Here is a 26,733-nt window from a genome sequence, read left to right on the forward strand (position 1 = left end):
ACCGGCACAAAGGAAAATGAGATCTTTCTTTTGCATGCTGTGATAAAATGAAATAATAATAATAAACAGTGCTGATCATGAAGGATGTCAAGAAAGGTAACATTGCCAGTAATTATAGACCAATCACGTGCTTACCTGTGATGTATAAACTCTTGACCAGTATGATTGCAGAAGACCTATATCGCCATATGGATGACCAGCAGTTGTTTCCGGAGGAGCAGAAAGGCTGTAAGAAGCGGTCCAGAGGTACGAAGGATCAACTTATCATCGATAAGGCTGTACTGAAGGACTGCAGGAGCAGAAAGACTAATTTGGCAATGGCGTGGATTGACTACAAGAAGGCGTATGACATGGTATCGCACACATGGATAATGGAATGTCTGGATATGGTTGGAGTGGCTGATGCAGTAAAACGTCTTTTAGGTGAGAGCATGAAGACGTGGCGAACAAATCTGACAGCCAACGATGATAATCTGGGCAAGGTATGCATAAGAAGAGGTATTTTCCAAGGTGACTCTCTGTCTCCGCTGCTGTTTGTTCTTGCACTGATGCCCCTGTCGATGATTCTAAGGAAGGTGTGTGCAGGTTATGTAATGAAGAAGGACGGATGTAAGATCAACCATCTGCTTTTTGTGGACGATTTGAAGTTGTTTGCGAAGAATGAGGCCGAGATCGACTCTTTGGTGCAGACCGTCAGGATTTTCAGTGATGACATTGGGATGCAGTTCGGTCTGGAGAAATGTGCTTCAATGACCATGAAGAGGGGGAAGATGGTACATTCCGATGGCATTGCTCTGCCAGATGGTGCACAGTTGAGGGCTTTGGGTGAGGAGGAGAGTTATCGGTATCTTGGTGTACTTGAATCGGACCATGTCCTTCACAAGGAATCAAAGGTAAGGCTGAAGGCAGAATACATCAGGCGTGTAAAGAAATGTTTGAAGTCTAAACTAAATGGGGGGAACATGATTAAGGCGATTAACACATGGGCCGTGTCTTTGATGAGGTACAGTGCGGGTATTGTCGAGTGGACTAAGGAAGATCTAGATGTCACTGACAGGAGGACAAGAAAACTAATGACCATGCATGGCATGCTACACCCGCGGTCAAATGTTAGTAGACTCTATCTTCCGAGGTCAGAGGGTGGAAGGGGGTTGCTTAGCGTGGCGGACAGTGTTAACATCGAGCGCAGAAGCTTGCATTGTCATGTCAGGAGGACCGAGGAGAGCTTGTTGAAAGTTGCACAAAGGTACACGAGGGCAGACGAAGTTGGGCCGAAAGAGTACAAGAGGGAAAGGAAGGAGGAAAGACATCAAGATTGGAGGAACAAACCACTTCATGGCCGGTTCTTGAGGTGTACTGAGGAAGTGGCCAGCAGCAAGTCATGGAATTGGTTAAAGAGTGGAGAACTAAAGAAGGAAACAGAGGGCTTGATTACTGCGGCGCAAGACCAGTCTCTAAGGACAAATGTAATGAAGGCAAGGATAGAGACAGCAAACGTCTCTCCTATGTGTAGAATGTGCAATAAAGCAGAGGAGACTGTATTTCATATTGTTAGCGAATGCAGTAAGATGGCCCAGACGGAGTACAAAGGAAGACATGACAAGCTGGCCAAGGTGATTCACTGGGATCTGTGTAAGAAGTATGGTGTCAAAGTGCTTGCGAAATGGTACGACCATGTTCCGGAGAAAGTTGTAGAGAACGACCAGGTCAAGATCCTATGGGACTTTAACATTCAGACCGATCATGTTATACAACATAGGCGTCCGGATGTTGTGCTATTAGATAAGACGAAGAAGATGTGTTATCTCATTGACATAGCTGTGCCAGGTGATATAAGGGTAGCTTCGAAGGAGATGGAAAAGATCGAGAAGTACCAGGACCTGGCCAGGGAACTTCGTAAGATTTGGCAGGTAAAGGTAAAAGTAGTCCCCGTGGTGGTTGGAGCACTTGGCACCATTCCCAAAGCACTGGGGAAACATCTAGATGAAATAGGGACAAATGTGAGGGTAGAGATCTGTTACAGAAGGCAGCGCTTTTGGGAACAGCGAGGATCCTGAGAAAGACCCTTGAGATCTAAGGCTACGGGACGTAGCCCGGCTCGAGGAGTTACCGGCACAAAGGAAAATGAGATCTTTCTTTTGCATGCTGTGATAAAATGAAATAATAATAATAATAATAATGAGACTTGTAATGCGCACATATCAACCCTGCTGGGTGTTCAAGGCGCAGTGAAACCAAAAACAAAACAAAAACAAAACACAACACAAAGAAAAACAGACACAACAAAATTAGTCATTGAAAACCTGTGACATAAGATCAGTTTTGAGAAGAGACTTGAATTTTTCGGTACGAAGACAAGATCGAAGATTAAGTGGTAGAGAGTTCCAGATGCGTGGCGCGGCTGAAGAAAAAGACCTGTCACCCCATGAGTGTCGAGACTTGGGTTCAATTTTGTTTTCTCTGCGTTTTTTCCTGGTGGTGTAGAGTGCTGTTGTTGCTTTTATGGGATTTGTTCTTCCATGTTTGTTTCTCAATTGTTCTGTGTATTGCTTTTTCTACAGGGCCTCCAGGGAGAACAGTGTTTTGACACTAATGGGGTTACCATCAGTGATACTTAATAATAATAATAATAATAATAATTATATTAATAATTGAAGATAATGACTGTTTGTTTGTGTTTGTAGAACACTCCCAATGATCTGCAGTTATTATCAGATGCTCCTGCTCATCATATCTTCTGTCTATTGGGACCTGTTGATCAGTCACAGAATACTCTGCCAGAAATACTGTGTGTACTACAGGTAGGTCACTCTTAAACATAAATACAAATAACATTTTACTTTGTCATTTATGCAAACTGCCACACCATGGCCCAATTTCATAGAGCTGCTAAGCACAAAAATTTGCTTAGCATGGTATTTCTTCCGTGATAAAAAACAAGATCACCAGCCAAATTTCCACGTGATTTTCAGAATAAGCAAACAACAGCTGAATACCAGTAACAAGTAATATGCAACAAATGGAAACTTGCTTCGTAATCTTTGTTTTTATCAAGGAAGAAATTTTGTGTGCTTAGCAGCTCTATGAAATTTGGCCTAGGTTTTAAGTTCAAATTAACAGTAACTTGAAGCTCGCCCGATTCCCAAAGATGACCCGGCAGCCGCAAGAAGTCCCCTGGGGCCCTACTGAAATGCCTAGAAATCCATTGATAACTACTTGCAACCCCATCGCAAGCTATTAATTGTGACTGGGGTATTAATGCACATGATTCAAGGTCCCCAAAATGTGTGTATACATGTAGGTGCTAGTCTTACATGCTTTATACATGTAGGTGCTAGTCTTACATGCTTTATACATGTAGGTGCTAGTCTTACATGCTTTATACATGTAGGTGCTAGTCTTAAATGCTTTATACATGTAGGTGCTAGTCTTACATGCTTTATACATGTAGGTGCTAGTCTTACATGCTTTATACATGTAGGTGCTAGTCTTACATGCTTTATACATGTAGGTGCTAGTCTTACATGCTTTATACATGTAGGTGCTAGTCTTAAATGCTTTATACATGTAGGTGCTAGTCTTACATGCTTTATACATGTAGGTGCTAGTCTTACATGCTTTATACATGTAGGTGCTAGTCTTACATGCTTTATACATGTAGGTGCTAGTCTTACATGCTTTATACATGTAGGTGCTAGTCTTACATGCTTTATACATGTAGGTGCTAGTCTTACATGCTTTATACATGTAGGTGCTAGTCTTACATGCTTTATACATGTAGGTGCTAGTCTTACATGCTTTATACATGTAGGTGCTAGTCTTACATGCTTTATACATGTAGGTGCTAGTCTTACATGCTTTATACATGTAGGTGCTAGTCTTACATGCTTTATACATGTAGGTGCTAGTCTTACATGCTTTATACATGTAGGTGCTAGTCTTACATGCTTTATACATGTAGGTGCTAGTCTTACATGCTTTATACATGTAGGTGCTAGTCTTACATGCTTTATACATGTAGGTGCTAGTCTTACATGCTTTATACATGTAGGTGCTAGTCTTACATGCTTTATACATGTAGGTGCTAGTCTTACGTGTACATGCTTTATACTTACATATGCCAAGACAACAATGATACCTTTTGCATGTTTTTATGTATTGGTTAAAGGCACTGGACACTATTGGTAATTGCGAAAGACCAGTGTTTTCTCACTTGGTGTATCTCAACATGCATACATGTACATAACAAATCTGTGAAAATTTGAATTTAGTTGGTCGTCGAATGTTGCGAGAGAATAATGGGGAAAAAAACCTTGTTGCACAAGTGGTTCGCTTTTAGATGTTTTAATTCAAGAGCTCAGCTGAGGTCTCGAATTTGATTCAAATATTTTAGTGAGAAATTACTTCTTTCTAAAAACCTATGTTTCTTCAGAGGGAGCTGTTTGACACAATAACTTATACTATCAACAGCTCTTCATTGATCGTATCAAGGGTGTTTTTATGCTATAAATCATTTTGAGTAATTACCAACAGTGTCCAGTGCCTTTAATGAAGGTGTAAATTGTTTTCCCTAAGATCCTTGAATGATATTGATGCATCAAAGACCACCACAGAGCTCCTAAAGTACCCAGAGCTTCCAGGGCCCTTAGGCAGGTTTTGGACCCCGGCCGTAAAGGACTTTGTGCTGCGCACTTGTGTTGCGTGCGCACACAAGTGTTGCATGCGCACACAAGTTTTGGGATGTTAACATTTGCAATAACTGCAAAATGTTCCTGTTTTTTATCATGACCCATTCTCATGCCTGTATTGTTGATTGGTTGTTATCTAGGTGTGTCTGGAGGGACAGATATCTAAACAGAGTATTATGAGTAGTTTATCAAGAGGCAAGAGAGCTTCAGGTGATCTCATCCCATGGACTATCTCTCAACAGGTATCATTACTCTTATCAATCTTTTTATGGTCGGATTTCTGATGCTTTTTTAGTTTAACAAGAAGAAGCTTAATAAAGAATGCAGTTTAAATAGGTTTGGCTTGAAGAACATGACAAAAATTTAAACAAATTCTCCATTTTTTTTTCATTTTTTTTCTAAAACTGAAATCCCTTTTTCCGTTTCAACATGTTCAAAGGGCGAGTTATGCGAACTCTGTCTCTTTCCCCCGACTGCGGAAAATCATTGGCCCTATATGCTTGTTTTGGGGACATTCATTTGCTAGTCGACAGAGCTGGTCTTTGTTCACACCATGTGACCAGTCTTTGACCAATCAAAGCGCGTAAACTCTGCGACTCCGAGGTACTTGACAATCAGAGCGAATAAACTCACTGAGGATTTGTTGTTTACTCTGAGGTGTCGTTATTTACTGTATGCAGATGTTGTAGACACATTTTAACATCATGTTTAAGTTGTATCCTCACATTGAAGTTACCATCCAGCCTTGTGAGTTGGGCAATGTTCGATAAACAAATATATTTAAAAAACAGCAAAGACCAGAGTTACTATATTACTATCTCAATGTCTTACTTGAATCTTTATATTAGATTTGTTTTTTATTTGTAGTTTCAAGACAGTGATTTTCCTAGTTTATCTGGGGCACGTGTTGTAAGAATAGCCACACACCCTGACTATCAAGGGGTAAGTATTTATCATACATGTATAATGTGTATTCTCTTACAATATTAATAATGACAACAAACGCAAGGGGACAACTTTGGCATCCAAATATCAGTTTTTTCTATGGACACAATTTGTGGGAATGGAGTTGCAGCTTACATGTCAATGGGAATAGTTTGCATTGTTTCATTACCCCCAAAATGTACACTTAAAAGTAGCCATAGAAAGTACCTTTATTTTCCATCCATTATTTTAGGGTTTCTGTGAATCCTAAAGAAACACATCAACATTTAAGGCTAAGAAGCAATACAAATTATTAAATTCAGTTAATTTAGGTCTTGTCCTGCCAACAAATTGAATGAAGCATGTAATGGCAGAAGTACGCTACCCGTAGAAATGTAACATAAAGTGTGATTGGGTGTAGCTGTCTCTCTTCTGCATCATTCACTTGTTAAGTTTGACTTTTTGAAGTGTGAATGTATCATGTGTTTTGTTGAAATTGTTAGGTTTCTTATAAAAGCCCAAATAATTTTAGGTTTAGCTTGCATTAAGTCCATTTACTTGTTTGAAAACTTTTTTGGTGGATACAGGTCCTGAAAATATATTACATCCATTGGAAAAACTGCAACTGATTGATGTACATGTTAAAATGTCCCCCTAATGTGTTTTAAGTGCTACATGTATGTGTCTGTTTTTTTTTGTTGCCAAATGCTGCAAACCTTGATTTCAAAATATTTGTATGTATTAACTTTTTGTTGATTATATATGCTTCTGTGTCTGTAGATGGGATATGGGTCTAGATCCATGACTCTCCTTCAGCGTTACTACCAAGGTCAGTTTCCTAATTTGGGTGAACAGTCTACATCAGCAAGATCACTTAATACTGTGGAGAATGAGGTATGGGGTTTCATTGACAGTTTTGTGAGCTTTGAACTTTGTAACAGTTATAGAAAGTATGATTCTTGTGGTTGAAAGTATTTTTTATCAAGGAAAGATTTGTCTAGTTTACAGGTGTTAAATAATAATAGTGGCTTCTTATAACGCGCATATCCCTTACTCAGTGACGCTCAAGGCTCTTTAACATACAGTATTTTCCTGCAAGGTATGTGGAACTACTTTTGCAACCTACATGTACATGTACTCCTTTTACATGGCACCATGTAATGGTTTACAAGGTGCTGTGGCGCAATTTGCAGCTGATCAGACCAGGAATACTGGGGCGAACCCTTTCTCTTTTCGATAAGTGCACCTGGTTCTTTTACGTGGTACACAACACATGGGACCAACGGCTTTACGTCCCATCCGAAGGATGAAGCATCATGGTTAGGTGTCTTGCTTTTAAGTACACAATTGTCAAAACCAGGACTCGAACCCACACTCAGCTAATCAGAAACACCAGAGCTTGAGTCCGGTGCTCTTAACGTGTAGCGAACATTAATGTATCCCATAATGCAAATGAAGCATTTCTGGTTTTGGAACAACAAGCACTTTGTAACACTCATCACCCATGTTCGGGCCAACAGCCCGGAACACCTCTTATTTTTGTTTGTTTTTTTATTTTTATTGATACTTCTTTTTCTTCTCTACGTCCCTTGTCCCCTAACAAAAACACTGTTTCAAAACTCGTATGAACTTGAAACTTAACACATAGTTAGCGATTTATTAGGAGAAGAAATCGTTTGAGTTACGTCACGATGACGTCATCAATTATTGAGTTATGAATATTCAAAAAATCATAACTTTTGATCTACATGAGGGATTCTTACAATCGAAACATCATCGGAATCCTCATTGAAAACTGCGTAAATGCCTCACAGACATGACTCCATTTTGATTTTGTCTTCCGGCTCAAAAGAGAGGTTGAAAATTTCAAAATTCACGTCTAAAGAACAACATAAATCCCCAGTGGTATGTGCATAGAATACACACAATGTGTAGTGTATTAGCGGTGCAGCAGAGTCACGCTCCAGTGATCATCCATAGAGCGCGAAAAAGCTTCATGAAGAATAGTCTTCGTTCAAGGCGGTTAAAACATACATGTATACAGTGTCTTCTACAGTCGTCAATATTTCCTAAGTTCATATTTCCTAAACTACATAAGCTATTTTGACAATCTATACATCATATGAAAGGGCTTTACGTACTTTACAGAAATGGATGTTGGTGAACTTTGGTTGACCTTTTGACCTGTTTAAACCTTTTAGGTTGAAATATACATCCTTTGCAAAGGCAAAGGCCTGTTTCAACAAAAATATTACCGGTGACGTCACCAAAAATACACTTTTACTAGATGACATAATCATGTTGTTTTGACAGTTTTTGCAATTTGAATCATTTATTACAAATCTGGAGAACAAAGTAAGTTGTAATATTTGTTTTTTAATCCAGGCTTTTACTCCCAGAAACCGAACACCTTTGAGTTTGTTCACAAATTCTCTATGTCTAGTTATAGTAGTTATTGATGATAAGTGTTTAAGACTGGAATTCTTGTCCGATACTTTTAGGAGATGGATTTAATAGAAGAAGTGATTGCACCAAAGAAGAATCTACCTCCGTTACTGTCTAAGCTGAGTGAAAGACAAGCAGAGAAACTGGATTACCTTGGTGTGTCCTTCGGTTTGACTTCAGATCTACTCAGGTAATAACAATTACAGGATGGTACAGGAAATGTAAGCATCATTAATAAGGGAATAAACGGGTAGCGACGAGTTCTTAAACTGCCATTTAAAACCGGCAGAGTTTTGGCCGTGCGATAAAAAGGTTTTAAACGGCAGTAAAACTAACAGTTACTTATCAGGGGTCGCTAAAAAGTCCATAGGCTAGCTCTGGCTGTAAACTTACAGCGACCACGCTGAACTGCTATGCAAACATCGTGGAAAATTAGTACTGGTGGGAACGCATGATAGAATTACATCAAAGCCTGTCACAGTAACTTTCCACGTGGCAACGGAAGAAAAAGTCAAATGGGAACACGGCTTATGACATACACTTCTTGATAGTTCTACTTTCACAACTTTTGAACCAAAGGTGGTACTGTATCAATGTTAACAGTATTAAAGCATATATTATGCTCTTTTAATATGAGTGCAAAACTACCTGGGTCGAAAGATTACTCATTTTGCATGATCATTTGTGCTTTGCTCTTGAATGTATATGAGTGGTCCACAACTTTGTTGGTATACTTTTTCTATATGTTTCTATGCTACAAATGAATTCATCTTGTGTTTTTTTTTTTAGATTCTGGAAGAAAGGTGGATTTGTCCCTGTCTACCTCAGACAGACTCCGGTAAATACTTTAATGAACCACTATTTGAAACGTTATATTTTCATTTTCCCCTCACGTACTTTCAAAATCGTTTTGTCAATAGAAAAAAAAAGTGAATAAATAGCCAGTCATTTCTATTAAAGCATACATAGTGTAGCCCTTCCGCTCAAGAATTACAATATTCATGTTTTGTTTCCAAAGACCAATACTGTATCATGCATGTACATTGTACATGTACATGTAGATAGCCATATCTTTGCTGACAACTCATCTTTCTGTATTAACATACCCCTCAGTGAGCATGGGGGCTGCTTTTAACACACAGCTCTGAGGCTCTGTGCTTTACTTTTCTTTACTCTACACATACTGGTCATGTTAATTTATTGTCCATACAAGCTGTCACTCATTGTTAATCACTACATCTTTTGGTAGTTAGCTTTATCAGTGGTTCATGTAGCTCATTATCTATCATGTCTATGTGTGGTGAAACTCATGACTGATTGTACCTTGACAATTGTTTGTAAATGTTTACTTACATGTACATGTAGTAATAAGGTTAATGTGAGTGTGTTTTGCATTGATATCCCCACTGTATGATATTGTCTGTTGTAGAATGACCTGACTGGTGAACATTCCTGCATTATGATGAAAGTAATCAATGAAGAAATGACTCAGCAGCAATCTGGTACTGATTCATGGCTCATGGCTTTCTGGAAAGGTAAGTACCTTATTAACCCCGTCCTAACCTCTGACCCTATTACTCCCACTCTGACCTTATTAACCCCACCCTAACCTCTGACCTTGTTAACCCTACCTTAACCTCTGACCTTATTAACCCCACTCTGACCTTATTAACCCCACCCTAACCTCTGACCTTATTAACGCACTGACCTAATTAATCCAACCCTAACCTCTGACCATATTAACCACATCCTAACCCCCGACCCTATTACCCCCACTCCGACCTTATTAACCCCACCCTAACCTCTGACCTTGTTAACCCTACCTTAACCTCTGACCTTATTAACCCCACTCTGACCTAATTAATCCCACCCTAACCTCTTACCTTATTAATCCCACCCTAACCTGTGACCTTATTGACTCCATCCAAACCTCTGACCTTATTAACCCCACCCTAACCTCTGACCTTGTTAACCCCACCCTAACCTCTGACCTTGTTAACCCCACCCTAACCTCTGACCATATTAACCACACCCTCACCTCTGACCCAGCCCCTCCTTAATATAAACAAATATTTCATTTTGTTTTTAATTTTTTACAAGAGAGGCCCAAGCAAAAATAAACTATATCTAATAGGAAAATAGGCATCTAAAATCATCATGCTAATGCCATGCTTTTTGTACATGGTGCTCAAAGCCGCTAATGTCCTTGATTTTATGAGTCAGTGAGACTAGATTTTAGTGGACTCATTTTTTGTGTGTTTTCAAAATGAGGGGGTTGAACTGTGTTGTATCCAGTTATTGTCACTGTATCCTTAATCCACAATACATATATGTACACAGTTTGAAAACACTCAGAGGTAATTAAGTTGTGTTTGTTCTTATTTCAGATTTTAGAAGACGTTTTGTATCACTTTGTTCGTACCAGTTCCACAGCTTCAAACCCTCCATGGCTTTGAGTATACTTCACCACAAGGAATACAAGCCACAAACACAGCGTAAGAATAACAACTACAATATTTTGAAAAGAAATTCCTTTTTTTTTTCTTTTCGTTAAAAGGTTTTTATTAATAGCAATAACAGTGTGGGGAGCCGGTCTTCACTGTGTGGAATGGCCTTGATTGGTGGCTGGCCGTTGTTAACAGCCACCAAGCTGGTCTTTACCACACAGGCTCCCAAAACTGTTATTCCCTAAATAATGATTCGCCTGGTCTTTAAATTATTTGGCTGGTCTTGTGGCGTGTCATGGCCCAGAGGTTTAGAGCACCGGATTCAGACTCTGGTGTTTCTGATCAGAAGAGTGTGGGTTCAAGTCCCAATCAAGTCACTTGTGTCCTTTCGCAAGACACTTAGCCATGATGCTTCATCCTTGGGATGGGACAGAAAGCTGTTGGTCCAGTGTGTTGTTTAACGCACGTAAAAGTACCCAGTACACTTAATAAGAAAAGGGGTTGGCTCCAGTGTTCCTGGTTTGATTGGCAGGATTGTAAACCATTACATTGTTCAATGTAAAAGGAGTAGGTTTCATAATAAAAAAGAAGTCCCTAATACATGCCTTGAGTGTCACTGAGTGTTGGATATGTGAGCTGTAAGAAGCAAACTATTTTTATTTTTAAAAGCTATTTTTCAGTATTTTATGTGGAAATAATTCTATGGAGGATTGTTAAAGGCAGTGTACACTATTGGTAATTACTCAAAATATTTATTAGCATAAAACCTTTCTTGAATATGAGTAATGGGGAGAGGTTGATGGTGTAGAACTGAAGTGCCATAGTTTTTGAGAAAGAAGTAATTTTCAACGAATTTGATTTTGAGACCTCGGATTTAGAACTTGAGGTCTCGAAATCAACCATCTAAACGCACACAATTTCGTGCGACAAGGGTGTTTTTTCCTTTAATTATTATCTCGCAAGTTCAGTGACCGATTGAGCTCAAATTTTCACAGGTTTGTTATTTTATGCATATGTTGAGATACATTGTACACCAACTACGAAGGCTAGTCTTTGACAATTACCAATAGTGTGCACTGCCTTTAATGACTTGAACATAACAAGTCAGCCTGTTTGGAAGTAATAATTCTTTGATGATTGTTAATCCTGTATTTTGTCTGTGACTTGTTGGCAGCGCTGCAAGTTAGTGAGTTAGAGTTATACTGTACTAAGTATGATCTACAGCGTCTGGAGCTCTATTCACGTAACATGGCTGACTATCATCTCATTATGGATCTAGTACCTGCTGTTGCTAGGTTACATACATTGAATCGCTTACAGTCACATCTATCTGCTGTGCAGTTAGTAAGTTCAACATTATTTCCTTCATATGTACCTCTAGGGTTACTCAGTCCAATGTCAGTCTATTGTCCTAATTATTGGACTGCAAAGAGACGCAGTTTCAACCTTTCACCAAGTTATTTCTTGTGATGTTATTTTGACTTTAAAAAAATGTACAATGATTTGTAAACAACTTCTGGCATAAAACTGTATGTAGCCATTGTTAGGGCAATTCTGTTCACAGTTACCAACATTTCCACAAGTGAACAAGCTGTAAACTTGTCAATACCACTGCTTTTAGCATAACCACATTATTTTGAAGTGAAGTGTCTCTCAAAAAGCTTTATGCTATCGAAAGCTGCTGTAGGCTGCTGTTTACTGGCATTATTTGAATAGTGATAGCCAAACTTATACCTTCTCTTTAAAGGCAGTAGATACTATTGGTAATTACTCAAAATAATTATTAGCATAAAACCTTACTTGGAAACGAGTAATGGGGAGAGCTCGATAGTATAAAACATTGTGAGAAAGGGCTCTTTCTGAAAGTGACGTAGTTTTTGAGAAAGAAGTAATTTTCATCGAATTTCATATCAAGACCTCGGATTTAGAATTCGAAATCAAGCATCTGAAAGCACACAACTCCATGAGACAAGGGTGTCTTTTCTTTCAGTATTATCTTTGATGACGGACTGAGCTCAAATTTTCACAGGTTTGTTATTTTATTCATATGTTGAGATACACCAAGTGAGGAAGATTGGTCTTTGACAATTACCAATAATGTCCAGTGTCTTTTAACTGAACAATATAAGTACAATATTATAGTGACACAATTGTTTGTTTCCTTTTATTTTAAGGCGATCCTTGTTGGTCTAGGTCTGCAGCATAAATCAGTAGATTCCCTGGTGAAGGATTTAGACTTACCGGCTACCCAGATTCTTGCTCTGTTTAATCGAATCATCCGGAAAGTGGTTCAAGAATTCACTGAGATACAAGAGAGACAGGTGGAGAGCCAGATGGTTGTACCTGAGAAGGAGGTTATCATGGAACCAACCAGGCAAACAATGAAACAGGATCTGGTATGTTTCTCTTAAACACTATTGGTCAATACTCAAAATAATTGTTAGTAAAAAAGTTACTTGGTATAACAAACAATGGAGAGCTGTTGATAGTATACATAGAACATTGTGAGAAACGGCTCCCTCGGAAGTAACATAGTTTTTTAGAAAGAGGAAATTTCTCACTCAAATAATAAAAGACTTCCGCTGAAGCCTTTTATTATGCATCTGAAAGCACACAAAGTAACGCAACGAGGGTGTTTTTTTCTTTCGTTATTCTCTTGCAAATTAGATGACCAATTGAGCCCAAATTTGCACAGGTTTGTTATTTTATGCATATGTTTGGATACACCAAGTGAGAATACTGGTCTTTGACAATACTAAACGTGTCCAGTGCCTCCAACCCTTTATTAATATTATTAATAAAAATGTGTGAATGGAAGTTGGTCAAACCTTGCAACTGTTTGCAGCCGCTATGGTACAAGCTGTTTGTACCACCATGGTCTCTGAAAATACTGGCTACCAACAAATTATAAAATGATAAATGCTATCAGTTATCATACAATTTGTTTGATTTCAGGAAGAGGCAGCGAGTGAAATACAGAGCAAGCAGAAGAAGGAATTAGAGCGACTGAAACTGATGGATTTAAGTCAATATTCAATCAAAGGACAAGAAGCTGAATGGAATCAGGCATTGAAATCCGGCAAGAAAAAGAGTATGGTTAGCATACAAAGGTAAGCTTGTTCATTTAGTGTGTGATTTTACCCTCAGACATGGTTGGTTAAAAGAACACAGTGCCTTGGATCAGACGAGTTGGTCTTTGAAAAGTATTGTAACCGTTTGTTATATGATTAGAAATTTCTTTTAAAAGTAGAATATAATGATCCACACAAGTATCACTCAAAATTGCGTGGTTTTCCTTTTACCTCGTCGACAAACACGGCCGGCCATTTATGGGAGTAAAATTTTGACTCCCATAAATGGCCAACCGTGTTAAAACCACGCAATTTCGAGGCAAATGTGTGTGGATAATTGTATTCTACTTTTAAAACATCTTTCTAACCATATGCATTTTATAACAAACGGTTACAAACGTTTTTCAAAGACCAAATCGACTGATCCAAGGCAACATGTTCCTTTAAAACCAGTTTGACCCACGGGTTTAAATTTTGAAACACCAAATTTTTATTTTTAGAATATTGTTGTTAAAAAGAAACCCTGACTTTGTGAAGTAAAGACAACAAACATGTTGATATTTGGCATAGGGATTTACAGTTCTCTTGCGAGAAACTTTTCCTGGCGGTCTCTTTACGATTGACAATGTCTTGACCATCCCCTTTTGCAGTTATGATCAGTAAAGGGAAAACTCCATTAAAGATTTTCATCTCACCGCAAAGACTCAGAAACTATATGTCATTTTCACCACTGTGTAACTTTTTATTTGACTTGAATGTCATTCTTTTTTTTTCAGTGCGGAAAAAGACGTCTCCATGAAGAGGAAGCCCAAGATGGAATTACAAGAAACAGATTCACCAAAAGGGAACAAGAAAAAGAAGAAAATGAAACTTGCAAAGTCTGCCAAAGAATAATTTGAGTACATGTATGATCAAGATTGCGTTCTAATTATAAAAGCTTAAAGGCAGTGGACACTATAGGTGAAACTCAAAATAATTTTTAGCATAAAACCTTACTTGGTAATGAGTAATGGGGAGAGGTTGATAGTAGAAAACATTGTGAACGACGGCTCCCTTTGAAGTGACGTAGTTTTCGAGAAAGAAGTAATTCTCCACAAATTTGATTTTGAGACCTCAGTATTAGATTTTGAGGTCCTGAAATCAAGCATTTGAAGCACACATCTTTTTCGTGTGATTAGGGTGTTTTTTTTTCCATTATTATCTCTCAACTTGGATGATTAATTGGTCTCAAATTTTCACAGGTTTGTTATTTTATGCATATGTTGAGATACAGCAAGTGAGAAGACTGTTTTTTTAACAATTACATGTACCAATAGTGTCCAGTGTCTTTAACAAAAGAAATTTACCGTGACACTAGAAGGTGACTACTGCAAACGAAATTTTGTTATTGGTTTTTTTTATCATGCAAATATTCAAGTCTTATTTAGAAAAGCTTGTTTATGAAAAGAGAATGTGGTGTTAGGCCATGTCACATAAAGGCAAATTACAAGCATCTGGTTCCAGAATATCCCTCAAAGCAAAAAGCCAATTGTTTTAGCTTGCATAAATTTCTTGCGAGGAAAATGGCTCACATGACTGACAAATCTTTTGCAACTAGTAAATGTAAAATGTATTGAGGTTGTTATGGTGGAATGCGCTATATAAGAACTACTTGTGGTTATTATTAGTATTATTTTATTTGCTTCAAATTGCATGTAAAAATTACCTCGTGTGATATGGCTCTAGTCTTTAAGTTAACTTACATCTATAAACAGCCCTTTTTATTTGTTTCATGGAAATAATCATAACTCATAAATTATGATTTATCATAATCTTGTTTCCCGACTCACTGGTGTAGATTCAGTTTGACTCCCGTAATGCCCTAGTCCTGAGGTTACTGGCGCAAGAAACTCCCTCAATTTTTATGTCATTTTTTCCTGACGCTATTCAGACCTTGTTGGCTCATCATAGAATGTTTGGAGAGGAACTTCTTAGCAGAAAATGATGCTTGATAATTTACTTGAACAGTATTGACAGAGAACCAGTTAAAGGAATGTTGGACAAACATAATTTTGGCTGGTTACCTTGTTTGTCTTAGCCATAGATATAAAACCCAGGGACGCCAAGCTTTATTGTACTTTATGCTCAGCTGTGTGCACATGCCAAGTTATTATATCACGTGATTTTTGGCAAATGGTAGATGAGCAATGCCTTTTATATTGGTTGATACAAGTGACATACATGTAGTATCTACTGTATAAGTAGGATTTGAAACTTTGCATTGTGGAAATACGATATAGAAAGGTTTGCGGTAACACCATGTGATGACTAGATCTAATGAGTTGGGGAGATTCTGAAAAGAACCGTTGGTTTAAACTCGGCGTTTCGATCAGCGCAGAAGACGATCAGAGCATACTGATCGAAACGTCGAGTTGAAACCAACGGTTCTTTTCAGAACCTCCCCAACTAATTAGATCTAGTCATTACATGGTGTTACCGCAAACCTTTCTATACTGTATAATAGTATGTTTCCAAACATGGCCAAATATAATGGCTGTGTGCAGGCATTTGGCCGATAATTGATATTCACAAGTGCTTTTTTAAAGATGTACCGCATGTATCTTAGGAAATCGAGTACAGTTTAACAATATATTAAGCACTTACATGTACACCACCATTCTAGACGCTCCTTTATGCTCACCTGTTCCAGCAGGCTTACTAACTATTCACTTGCCATGTCTGTGCCTCGGAGAAAATTTGATTTTGGCGCTTCGTAGATTGATTGATTGATTGATTGATTGATTGATTAATGATTTATTGAAGCCGCCAAGATGGACACCATGCTTTAGTTTACATGTAACTATGGCCCTTTTCGAAACCATGGCTCCAGATTGGTTCAGGCTAGATTGGCCCCGCGACCGTTTTGACATTTTGAGCATGCTTTGTGTATCTGTGCTCAGGGCTTCAGACGGCCTGAAGCGGAATCCAAAGCCGAGGTATCGAAAAGGGACTAATGCCTAGGTGTATAGTTGTATGCTTCAAATCAGTGCGCCATGATGGTTGCTGGTGTTACTTGGACTCATGTCTAGGTGTATAGTTGTATGCTTCAAATCAGTGCGCCATGAGGGTTGCTGGTGTTGCTTGGACTCATGTCTAGGTGTATAGTTGTATGCTTCAAATCAGTGCGCCATGAGGGTTGCTGGTGTTGCTTGGACTCATGTCTAGGTGTATGCTTCAAATCAGTGCGCCATGAGGGTTGCTGGTGTTGCTTGGACTCATGTCTAGGTGTATAGTTGTATGCTTCAAATCAGTGCGCCATGATGGTTGCTGGTGTTACTTGGACTCATGTCTAGGTGTATAGTTGTATGCTTCAAATCAGTGCGCCATGAGGGTTGCTGGTGTTGCTTGGACTCATGTCTAGGTGTATAGTTGTATGCTTCAAATCAGTGCGCCATGAGGGTTGCTGGTGTTGCTTGGACTCATGTCTAGGTGTATGCTTCAAATCAGTGCGCCATGAGGGTTGCTGGTGTTACTTGGACTCATGCCTAGGTGTATAGTTATATGCTTCAAATCAGTGCGCCATGATGGTTGCTGATGTTACTTGGACTCATGTCTAGGTGTATGCTTCAAATTAGTGCACCATGAGGGTTGCTGGTGTTACTTGGACTCATGCCTAGGTGTATGCTTCAAATTAGTGCGCCATGATGGTTGCTGGTGTTACTTGGACTCAAGATTTCACCCAGAACCCTTGGGTGCCAATCATGCCCATCAGGATACGCATAAGGGCAAATTTTGGCAGAGGGCAACATCTTCGCAATCAATGGTTTTAAAGTAGCAATGGTTTTCATTTTCATTTTGCAAAGGGCACTTCCATTTCAAATTTGTTCAGTCTATGGGAAACTTTTAGCGTAGAGGGGCACCAAGGCCAGGGGCATAATTCCAGTACTGGTATCTACATGGGCCAGTTAAAACATTCTGATGAATACAAGCAAGAAGCTGAACATTTGAAGTTTAAAGGAACATTACAGAATTGGTTTTGCTATCAATTTTTATTTCTTCCCAATTCTGTAACGTTCCTTCAAGTTTATTTGATGCCATTCAATTGTTGTCCTTCACATCAACTACCCTCCAGGGAATAACTTAAATAATCCATGGATTTATGGACTCAATTCCAATCTTAATAAAGAAACTGAGGATACACAATTCGTTCTTGTAGTTGTTTATTTATTCTTTAAATCATTATAAACAATCCAAGTTAATGGAATACACTTTTACATGGAAAACCCCCACGATATTTTACATTACTTTTTTAGGGGAAAAAACTTGTTAATTAAATAACTGTACAAATATTAAACATGTTTTGGTTTAAACAATAAAAAAATTACTGGAGTGGGACTTGAACAAACGGCCTCCAGATTAGAGTAGCTGCGCTCTACCAACAGAGCTATCTGGCCCTATGTTACATGTAGTATGTTGGCGGTCCCCATATTAGTCAATAGGGTGCTTTCGATTTCGGGACAGAAGCACACAGGACAGACACTCGCGCTGAGTGCTCCAATCATGTCCTGTATGTTGTGGACCGCACAGTGACACAGAATTGACTCAAGTCCTAGTCTCGTGTGGGTCCTTTTATTTTCAGTCCCATCGCCTAAACATTGGACAACTTTTGCACTGTTGGCATCCCCTCTTCATTTTTGTTTCTGGTAGTTCTTTGTTTTCTGCTTAACTCTTTCAGTGGTAAGGCCATGAACATGTATGATCTATTTTTATGTATTCCCAAAGCACCATTACAAGCTCGTAGCGTACAAACTTTTTTATGCACAAAAAATAGAATTAGTTACACTTGTTAGGCCCAATACATTATTACAGGAGGCCATTATTACCGTTACGCGTATGCAGTGATGTTTTTACTCAGCTTTTTCGTTCCATCCGAAAAGTACCATTGCACGCTGGCAGCGTGCAATGGTACTTTTCGGATGGAACGAAAAAGCACGGTGAGTGACTCAGCGTGCAATGGTACTTTTACTTGCTATCACGTGACAGACAACCCTCCAATCAAATGGCAAGAATCTGCTTGGGTGTGATATCAAATTAATTAATACATGTATACCAACAAAGCTGGAAGTGAAATAACTACATTGACTACATTGAGACAAACCAGGTCAATATATCCACATAAATATACATGAACATGATTTTCAGAATCCTAGTAAATTTGCACATCTCTTGAAGTTTCATGGTCTTCTACAACAAAGTGCTTTTAAGACAAGATTGTGTATGGAAGGTGCCCCCCCCCTTCAAAGCCAGGCCTTATCGCGCTTCTGTAACACTAGTATTTTTGTTATTTAGTTTTGCTTGCATTACCCATCTTGGCATAGTGTGAACAACTACATTTGCGTTTGTGTGGTCGCCCAAAAGTTTCTAACCAGTAATAATACAGAAAATCAGTATCAGTAATCGAGTCAAGTTGAATTCAGTTTGTTCGGTGGAGGGACATAATGCTAACAGCGCACTCAGGTCACATGACTGGGCGTTGGCTGCAAGAATGCAGCAGCGCGGTAATATTTGCCATTGTAGTTTTGAACACCCAGCAGGGTGGATACGTGTAGGTGCGCATTACAATTCTTCTTCTTATTATTATTTAGTTTATTGAACCATAACCTAGTTTATTAGCTAAGGAGGCGCTAGAAGAACCAGTTCAGGCCGTTATAGGCCAAGGGTTACACGACTTTGGGCCTATGTGGACAGTGAAGCCTTCTTGAGACTTTAAGATAGACGGAATTGGAATCTTTCAACAGATCATACAGAAAGATAACTTCAAACTACAGAATATCATAGACCAGCATGGGAATCCGTCAAGGACCAGAGTGTATGTATTCACAACACAGCCGGTGAGTTCTACACAATTTATCTTAGAATCTTTCAAACTTACTGATGTACAAATTTTGGTGTGCTTAATTTTCAACCCTATGTGACAAGTACATGTAGTCAACCCCTCGTATTGTCAATACTTTTATAATTTACTCAGCTCACACTTTTATTTGAGTTTCTTAAAAAAAAAAAGTTTTGAGTGGAGTTTATTAAGGAGAAAAAAATATATTGTTGAATATCTAATAACAGTATTAATAATAAAGTAAAAATAAAAACGTCGCCGGCTTTTAGTATGTTTGATTTCTTTGTCAGTCCACTATAAGCTTGCTACCTGTATAAAAGTCTAACAAGACAGCACAACCAATCAGTTGTATCAACTGTGTTTCCCGTTTCAAGATTCAAGATTCAAGACATCATGGAGTATCCCTGCGTGTTCTGCACCTAGTCTGTGCGAAGAAACCAGAAGGCACTTTGCTGCGACTGCAGCAACAGATGGCAGCATCTGGCCTGTGAGATTGGGTTTTGTGCCGAGGACTACGAACGTTTCCTGGACGACTCTTAGGAGCTTCGATCGTGGCATCGAGCTGCTAGAAGAATTTGGAGATGGATGTGCGGTGACGACCCCTATATCAGTCTTCTTGGCTAGGAGTCAGAGCTAAGAAGTAAACTCAGAGCGAAAGATGAGATAATAAAGCAACTCAGACGGCGGCCAGCTACAAATTGGAACTGTGCTGAGCTTGAGCAATTTTTTATATTATGTATAAGATTTTCCCCACATGACAGTATTAGTGTCAACTACAAGATATCAGGTCAGTTTGTTTACCCCGAGGAGCTTGACAGTGACATCACCCTAGAAGATGATGATATGTGGGAGCCAGTTATATCTTGTTGAAAAGGGTCAGGAATTATTTTTGTTCTTGTAAATATAATGAGATTGAGAGGAGCAGTTTGGATAAAATGTTCACATATCAGTATGTTTTTTAAAAGTGTACTTTAAATTGTGTTCTTGTTAATGAGGAGTTGAGCTGCTTTGATGTCGCTGTACGTTCTTTTAGGATTCGATTAAGGACAATATGTGACTTTCTTGATTCCAATTATTGTGCTGTATTTTATCTTATTTATTATGTATGCTGTATTTATTTAACTCTAACTTCTCTGAAATTATAAAAAAGAAACATCTTCCCTGTTCAAATTGTGCTAATTCAGTCTTCCATTTATTTTTTTTTTTTACTTGTAGAAAAAGCTGTGATGGACTTGATGTTGTATCTCAAGGCGAGGAAGTCCATGGTCAAGGCCACTCGGATGAGGAAGAAACTTCAGAGAGTGAGGACACACACTACGTAAAATTCTCACATTCAGGACTCCATCGTCTTACCATGGATCCAGCAGGATCGGAGACCACAGCCCTCTATGTCATCACAGAAACAAGGTTGCGCGATTTGGTACTGGAGGCACGATCATTATGTTCAAGATGCAGTCGGCCATTAGAAGTTGGTGTTGTTGCCTCAGGGTTATCTGCTCACATAACTTGGGTGAGTAATTTCTCGTAATGAGTACTTGAAAGACTACACAAAAAAGCGACAGAAAGACTCCAAAGCAATGAGGCTGATCAAAGTGAACTGGTTCAGATAAAAGCTGAACTGCAAAACCTAAGGACTGAGAATGAACTCCTTAAACAGAAAATGAAGGACGCCGGTAAAAAATACAACTGGAAGGAAACTACTGTGCAAGAGCTGTACCGCTTCATTGCAGTTATCATTTTCATGGGCTTGGTGACGGTTTCCCACATTCATGACATTGCAAGAATACTGGTCGGAAGAGGGATTTTTTGGGCAGCCTTTTGCCAAAACGCATCATGTCCCGGTACAGGTTTATGCCAATACTTTGGAACCTCCGTCTAAGCGATCCCGATGAAGATGAAGCCAACCAGCGACTAAAGACCATCAATAGCCCCAACTGTGACCGGCTTTTCAAAACTAAACCACTCTACAACGAACATTGTCTAGCATGCAAAGCTTTTTATGCCCCTAACATCAACATTTCCATTGATGAGCCTATAGTTGCTTCCAAAGCCCGCATCGGCATCAAACAGTATATAAAGGACAAACCCACAAAATGGGGATACAAACTCTTTGTCATTTGTGATTCCAAAACTGGTTACACGTGTGACTTTTTTATACATGCTGGCAAGAGTGAGCGTGTCACAGATAATGGGCTCACCCTAGCATGTGGGACAGTGCGGGAAAACTGCAGGGGCTTCCCAAAGACCAAGGAGAATGGTATCCCGAGAAATGCAACACGTGGTACCATTCAATGGATAAGGGACAGGGAGCTACTCTTTGTGAAGTGGAAGGACACGAGGGAGGTTACCATGCTGTCCATGATTCACTCTGCATGTGGCAATGACACTGTCCAAAGAAAGGCCAAAAATCAAGCCACTGGGTCATTTGAGAGAGTCAATGTTCCAATACATTGTAGCTCCAGGTGTAAAAGATTATAACCAACCGATGGGCGGTGTCAATTTATCGGACCAACTTGTCCAACTGTTTTCTAAATTTGGTAAATCACTTTTAAGTTCTAACAACTATAGACATTTGCTCGCACCCAACAGAAACAATAATCTTAGAAATACTAACAAACTTTGCCCAATCAGGTGTAGAACGAACCGGTACAAAAACAGCCCAGTTCCTTCCCTAACCACCCTTCTCAACAGTCGAATTTTTAACTTCTTGTTTTTTGTGGAGCTGGAATCCAAGTTGTAGTTTTTTGTCAATAATTATTGTACATAATCTTTTAAAACAATTTTGCTGTAAACACTTCCTATTTTAATGTTTTTATATTGTTTTTTCTTGTTGTGTATCTTTTAAACTCAATTCAGCCCTCGGGTTGCGATGTTTGAATTTTTAATAAACCAATAATAAAATATAAAAATAAAATAAAAATTATAACGTGTTGCACAAAACCAGAAAGTGGTACAAAACTCATGGCATGTGCCAACGCAGCAGGCTTTTATCTACCACCAATGATGATTTTTCCAGGGGTTAGGTTTAACTAAAACCCAGTGGCAGGAGCACCTGAGGGCGCCTTCTTTGGAAGAAGTTCAAATGGTTGGATAGATTCAAAAGTGTGTTATGAATGGGTCGCAAATCAGTTCCTTCCAACAATAAAGTCAAGATTAATTCATCTCCCTGTTATTCTCTTCGTCGATGGACATAGCACTCACGTCAGCCTGCAGACGACTATGTTTTGCAGAGATTGACATCATCCTCTAGAGGGCGCTATTCAAAAAAAGACAAGAAAAAGAGCCTGTTGACCCAGCCAGCTCTTCCTCCAGTTCAGAATCTGATATAGGAATCAATGATGAATCAGATAAATCGGACATCATTCAGGGGGACTTTGTTGTGGTGAAGGTTACAAAATTAGGCCAGTTCTTTTTCAGCAATAGTTTGTTATTTTTATTTATTATGATTTTTTATTTATGGAATTTACTTGCAGCTCTATACTACAATGAAAATGCAGAACGAAGACAATGCAAGATGAAGAAGATACAGCAGTTGCAGGTTTGGTGTCAAGGTTTGCAAAAGTAACCCAACCTGTTTGCAGACTGCAGCCAACACTAGGCAACTTACGCCATAAACGTTGCGCAAGTGGACTTACGCAGTTGCGTAAAGTTTCGTGAAATCGGCCCCAGGGGCTACAGTCAATACCCGAGTGGCAGCCACTGCTTTAGCACCTGCAGGAGAACCCTGTCTTACTTGTACAGTAGGTAAAGACATCAAGCATTTGTATGTTGTCAACAACCAGATTTGGCAGCAGATGAGTTTTCTGAATGGATTAACCTCGGTATGGAGATTGACATCCCGTCATATACGTACCAGATCAAGGCTCAAGGTTCATGACCCTCGAACTGTCTATAAGACAGATATATTCACTACAATATACATGTATTTACTATCATGTTAAGTTTACCCAAACTTTGCTCAACTTACCCCGCTCTCCCCACTACCTACATTATGAAGCACTTGATATATAACCGTTTACTGATGGTCAATGTATCAGTAAGGGAGGCCGTCTTTAACTAACCCCCATTTACTGTCAGTGAATGTATCAGTAACTTGCAGGTTTTCTAATTGGTATTTGACAGGGGGTAATCTGCAGGGACAACAGCAGCATTCTGAAAGTTATATGGAAACATAGGACAACTACGGAGTCACCTTCAAATGGATACACCATCGATTGCGATGACTGCCACAGCCAGCAGTACTGTAAAAACCAAAAGTACACAATCTAAAGATGTGTTAGGTTGGTTGTGTGTGAAAATCTCTGAAAAGGGTGTTAACACCGAGAGGGTGATAGTCTACTGCCAAAGTAGAAAACATGCAGTGAGCTCTTCTCCATGTTTATGTTCCTGCAGATAATCATGCATACTTTAACATGTATCACACAAACAAAGAAATGGGTGCTACCAAAACACCAACTAAACCAAACAATGTTATTTCATCGCTACCATCTGACAGCAGTGGTCGGCATATTACGGAAGATGATAGATCTGCAAGTATTGATGCGCAACAGAGGAAACTCATGAAGAAAATCAAAGCTGAGAAGAAGAACCTTCCTGCTCCAAGTTCTTGACTGTTTCTGCAGAAGCTCCTGGAGAGTTCTGTCTTACTTGTAGGTAAAAACATCAAGCGTTTGTTTGTTGTCGACCACAACAAACTGAGGATAAGAGGAGGAGTAACCGATATCAGCTCTCAGAAGGGAGAACCTTTGAAGACAGTTTATAGAATAAACACTGAAAACGAAGATGAACTAAACAAAACACAACACAATCTCCTGTCTGATTTAAAGAGGACCAATGTAACCATTCATGGGGAAATAAAGTAATAAACACAAACATTGCATACAGAAAATTATTTTTTTTACCACTTTGTGCTATACCTTTGCACAGAACAAAACTCTGACAACATGTGCCTCTTTGGAGACTCGGACAAAAGTTAATCATAGATGTTGTGCATGCCAAATTTATGACTTCATAATTTTGGATTATCCTTTCAGAATACCACAACATCAAAGGCTCCAAAAGCCATGAAGCAGAGAACGAAGACTGCACAAAAGAAGATTGCTGACAGGGACGCTCAGGAAATGATGAAGGATGAGTTGTTAAGGGAACAGTTTCCTATCAAAGAAGCTCCAGGTCCTTCAACATCAACGGAAATAAGCAGAACTGACATGCCATTGTCGGCAGTTTATGGGTACCAAATAAACACATTATTAGATTTAGATGGCAAAGACAAGTTGCGTGACACATGGGAACCTCACATAGGAAGAAAGGAATGATGCTCTCCAGGAAACTCTAGACGAACAGATTGTTATCAACCTAAAGCTTAGAAGTAAGCTCAGAGCAAAAGATGAGATAACAAAGCAACTCAGACGGCGGCCAGCTACATTTGTAACTGCGCATAACTTGAGCAACTGCTCTCTCGCCTCCATTAACCAGGCAGTTGATGGAGTTTTTATCTTCTTGTGTTGGGGCTACAGTCAATACCCGAGTGGCAGCCACTGCTTTAGCACCTGCAGGAGAACCCTGTCTTACTTGTACAGTAGGTCTGTAGGTAAAGACATCAAGCATTTGTATGTTGTCAACCACAAGAAAATGTTGATAAGAGGACGGGTAACCGATATCAGCTTGCGGTACTTGCTACGGCAACTCATTCAAGCGTGTGGACATACACTTGCGGTACTTGCTACGGCAACTCATTCAAGCGTGTGGACATACACTTGCGGTACTTGCTACGGCAACTCATTCATGCGTGTGGACATACACTTGCGGTACTTGCTACGGCAACTCATTCATGCGTGTGGACATACACTTGCGGTACTTGCTACGGCAACTCATTCATGCGTGTGGACATACACTTGCGGTACTTGCTACGGCAACTCATTCATGCGTGTGGACATACACTTGCGGTACTTGCTACGGCAACTCATTCATGCGTGTGGACATACACTTGCGGTACTTGCTACGGCAACTCATTCATACGTGTGGACATACACTTGCGGTACTTGCTACGGCAAATCATTCATGCGTGTGGACATACACTTGCGGTACTTGCTACGGCAAATCATTCAAGCGTGTGGACATACACTTGCGGTACTTGCTACGGCAAATCATTCAAGCGTGTGGACATACACTTGCGGTACTTGCTACGGCAAATCATTCAAGCGTGTGGACATACACTTGCGGTACTTGCTACGGCAACTCATTCATGCGTGTGGACATACACTTGCGGTACTTGCTACGGCAACTCATTCAAGCGTGTGGACATACATTTGCGGTACTTGCTACGGCAACTCATTCATGCGTGTGGACATACACTTGCGGTACTTGCTACGGCAACTCATTCATGCGTGTGGACATACACTTGCGGTACTTGCTACGGCAACTCATTCATGCGTGTGGACATACACTTGCGGTACTTGCTACGGCAACTCATTCATGCGTGTGGACATACACTTTCGGTACTTGCTACGGCAACTCATTCATGCGTGTTGACATACACTTGCGGTACTTGCTACGGCAAATCATTCATGCGTGTGGACATACACTTGCGGTACTTGCTACGGCAAATCATTCAAGCGTGTGGACATACACTTGCGGTACTTGCTACGGCAAATCATTCAAGCGTGTGGACATACACTTGCGGTACTTGCTACGGCAACTCATTCATGCGTGTGGACATACACTTGCGGTACTTGCTACGGCAAATCATTCATGCGTGTGGACATACACTTGCGGTACTTGCTACGGCAAATCATTCAAGCGTGTGGACATACACTTGCGGTACTTGCTACGGCAAATCATTCAAGCGTGTGGACATACACTTGCGGTACTTGCTACGGCAACTCATTCATGCGTGTGGACATACACTTGCGGTACTTGCTACGGCAACTCATTCAAGCGTGTGGACATACATTTGCGGTACTTGCTACGGCAACTCATTCAAGCGTGTGGACATACACTTGCGGTACTTGCTACAGCAAATCATTCAAGCGTGTGGACATACACTTGCGATACAAGCATGAATTGAATGTGAGTTCAAAGCCAGCAACACTGCAACAAAATTGGCTAGAAACGTTTTTGTTGCACTCTTCAGGAAAGAGGAAGTGATCAGACGCAACCTGACAGGCAAGAAGTCCAATGCTCACATTGTCACAATGCTTCTGTTATCCAGGTGGACATTGGGAATGGTGTGCTGTTAGAGAAGGTGTAGAAGTAACTTGATGTTCAAACATGTGGGCACATTTCTG

General features: G+C 39.6%; 2 protein-coding genes and 1 long non-coding RNA gene across 3 annotated transcripts in view; all 3 read left to right on the forward strand.

The window, feature by feature from the left end:
- Window positions 1-14,581, forward strand: part of LOC117305327 (RNA cytidine acetyltransferase-like) — a 35,002-nt gene extending 20,421 nt beyond the window's left edge. The window contains exons 14-25 of the mRNA XM_033790186.1: window positions 2,685-2,801; window positions 4,829-4,930; window positions 5,556-5,630; window positions 6,393-6,506; window positions 8,114-8,247; window positions 8,847-8,895; window positions 9,487-9,592; window positions 10,445-10,552; window positions 11,679-11,848; window positions 12,679-12,900; window positions 13,460-13,614; window positions 14,352-14,581. Coding sequence (XP_033646077.1) covers window positions 2,685-2,801; window positions 4,829-4,930; window positions 5,556-5,630; window positions 6,393-6,506; window positions 8,114-8,247; window positions 8,847-8,895; window positions 9,487-9,592; window positions 10,445-10,552; window positions 11,679-11,848; window positions 12,679-12,900; window positions 13,460-13,614; window positions 14,352-14,469 — 1,470 coding nt within the window. The 3' untranslated portion in view covers window positions 14,470-14,581. The remainder of the gene's footprint in view (window positions 1-2,684; window positions 2,802-4,828; window positions 4,931-5,555; window positions 5,631-6,392; window positions 6,507-8,113; window positions 8,248-8,846; window positions 8,896-9,486; window positions 9,593-10,444; window positions 10,553-11,678; window positions 11,849-12,678; window positions 12,901-13,459; window positions 13,615-14,351) is intronic.
- A 1,317-nt stretch (window positions 14,582-15,898) lies between these two features.
- LOC117304988 lies at window positions 15,899-17,929 on the forward strand. Its single transcript, XR_004520639.1, has 2 exons — window positions 15,899-16,975; window positions 17,044-17,929. It is a non-coding gene; the product is annotated as an uncharacterized LOC117304988 (long non-coding RNA).
- A 616-nt stretch (window positions 17,930-18,545) lies between these two features.
- On the forward strand, window positions 18,546-22,263 carry LOC117304989 (piggyBac transposable element-derived protein 4-like). Its single transcript, XM_033789660.1, has one exon. It carries the CDS (start codon window positions 21,281-21,283, stop codon window positions 21,923-21,925), a length of 645 nt encoding a protein of 214 aa, XP_033645551.1. The 5' UTR covers window positions 18,546-21,280; the 3' UTR covers window positions 21,926-22,263.
- The last annotated feature ends 4,470 nt before the right edge of the window (window positions 22,264-26,733 follow it).

The sequence above is a fragment of the Asterias rubens genome, chromosome 22, assembly GCF_902459465.1.
Source record: "Asterias rubens chromosome 22, eAstRub1.3, whole genome shotgun sequence".
NCBI classification, from domain to species: domain Eukaryota; kingdom Metazoa; phylum Echinodermata; class Asteroidea; order Forcipulatida; family Asteriidae; genus Asterias; species Asterias rubens.

Coding starts and splice junctions, on each gene's coding strand:
- LOC117304989 (XM_033789660.1), top strand. CDS start 21,281: ATGTCCCGGTACAGGTTTATGCCAATACTTTGGAACCTCCGTCTAAGC.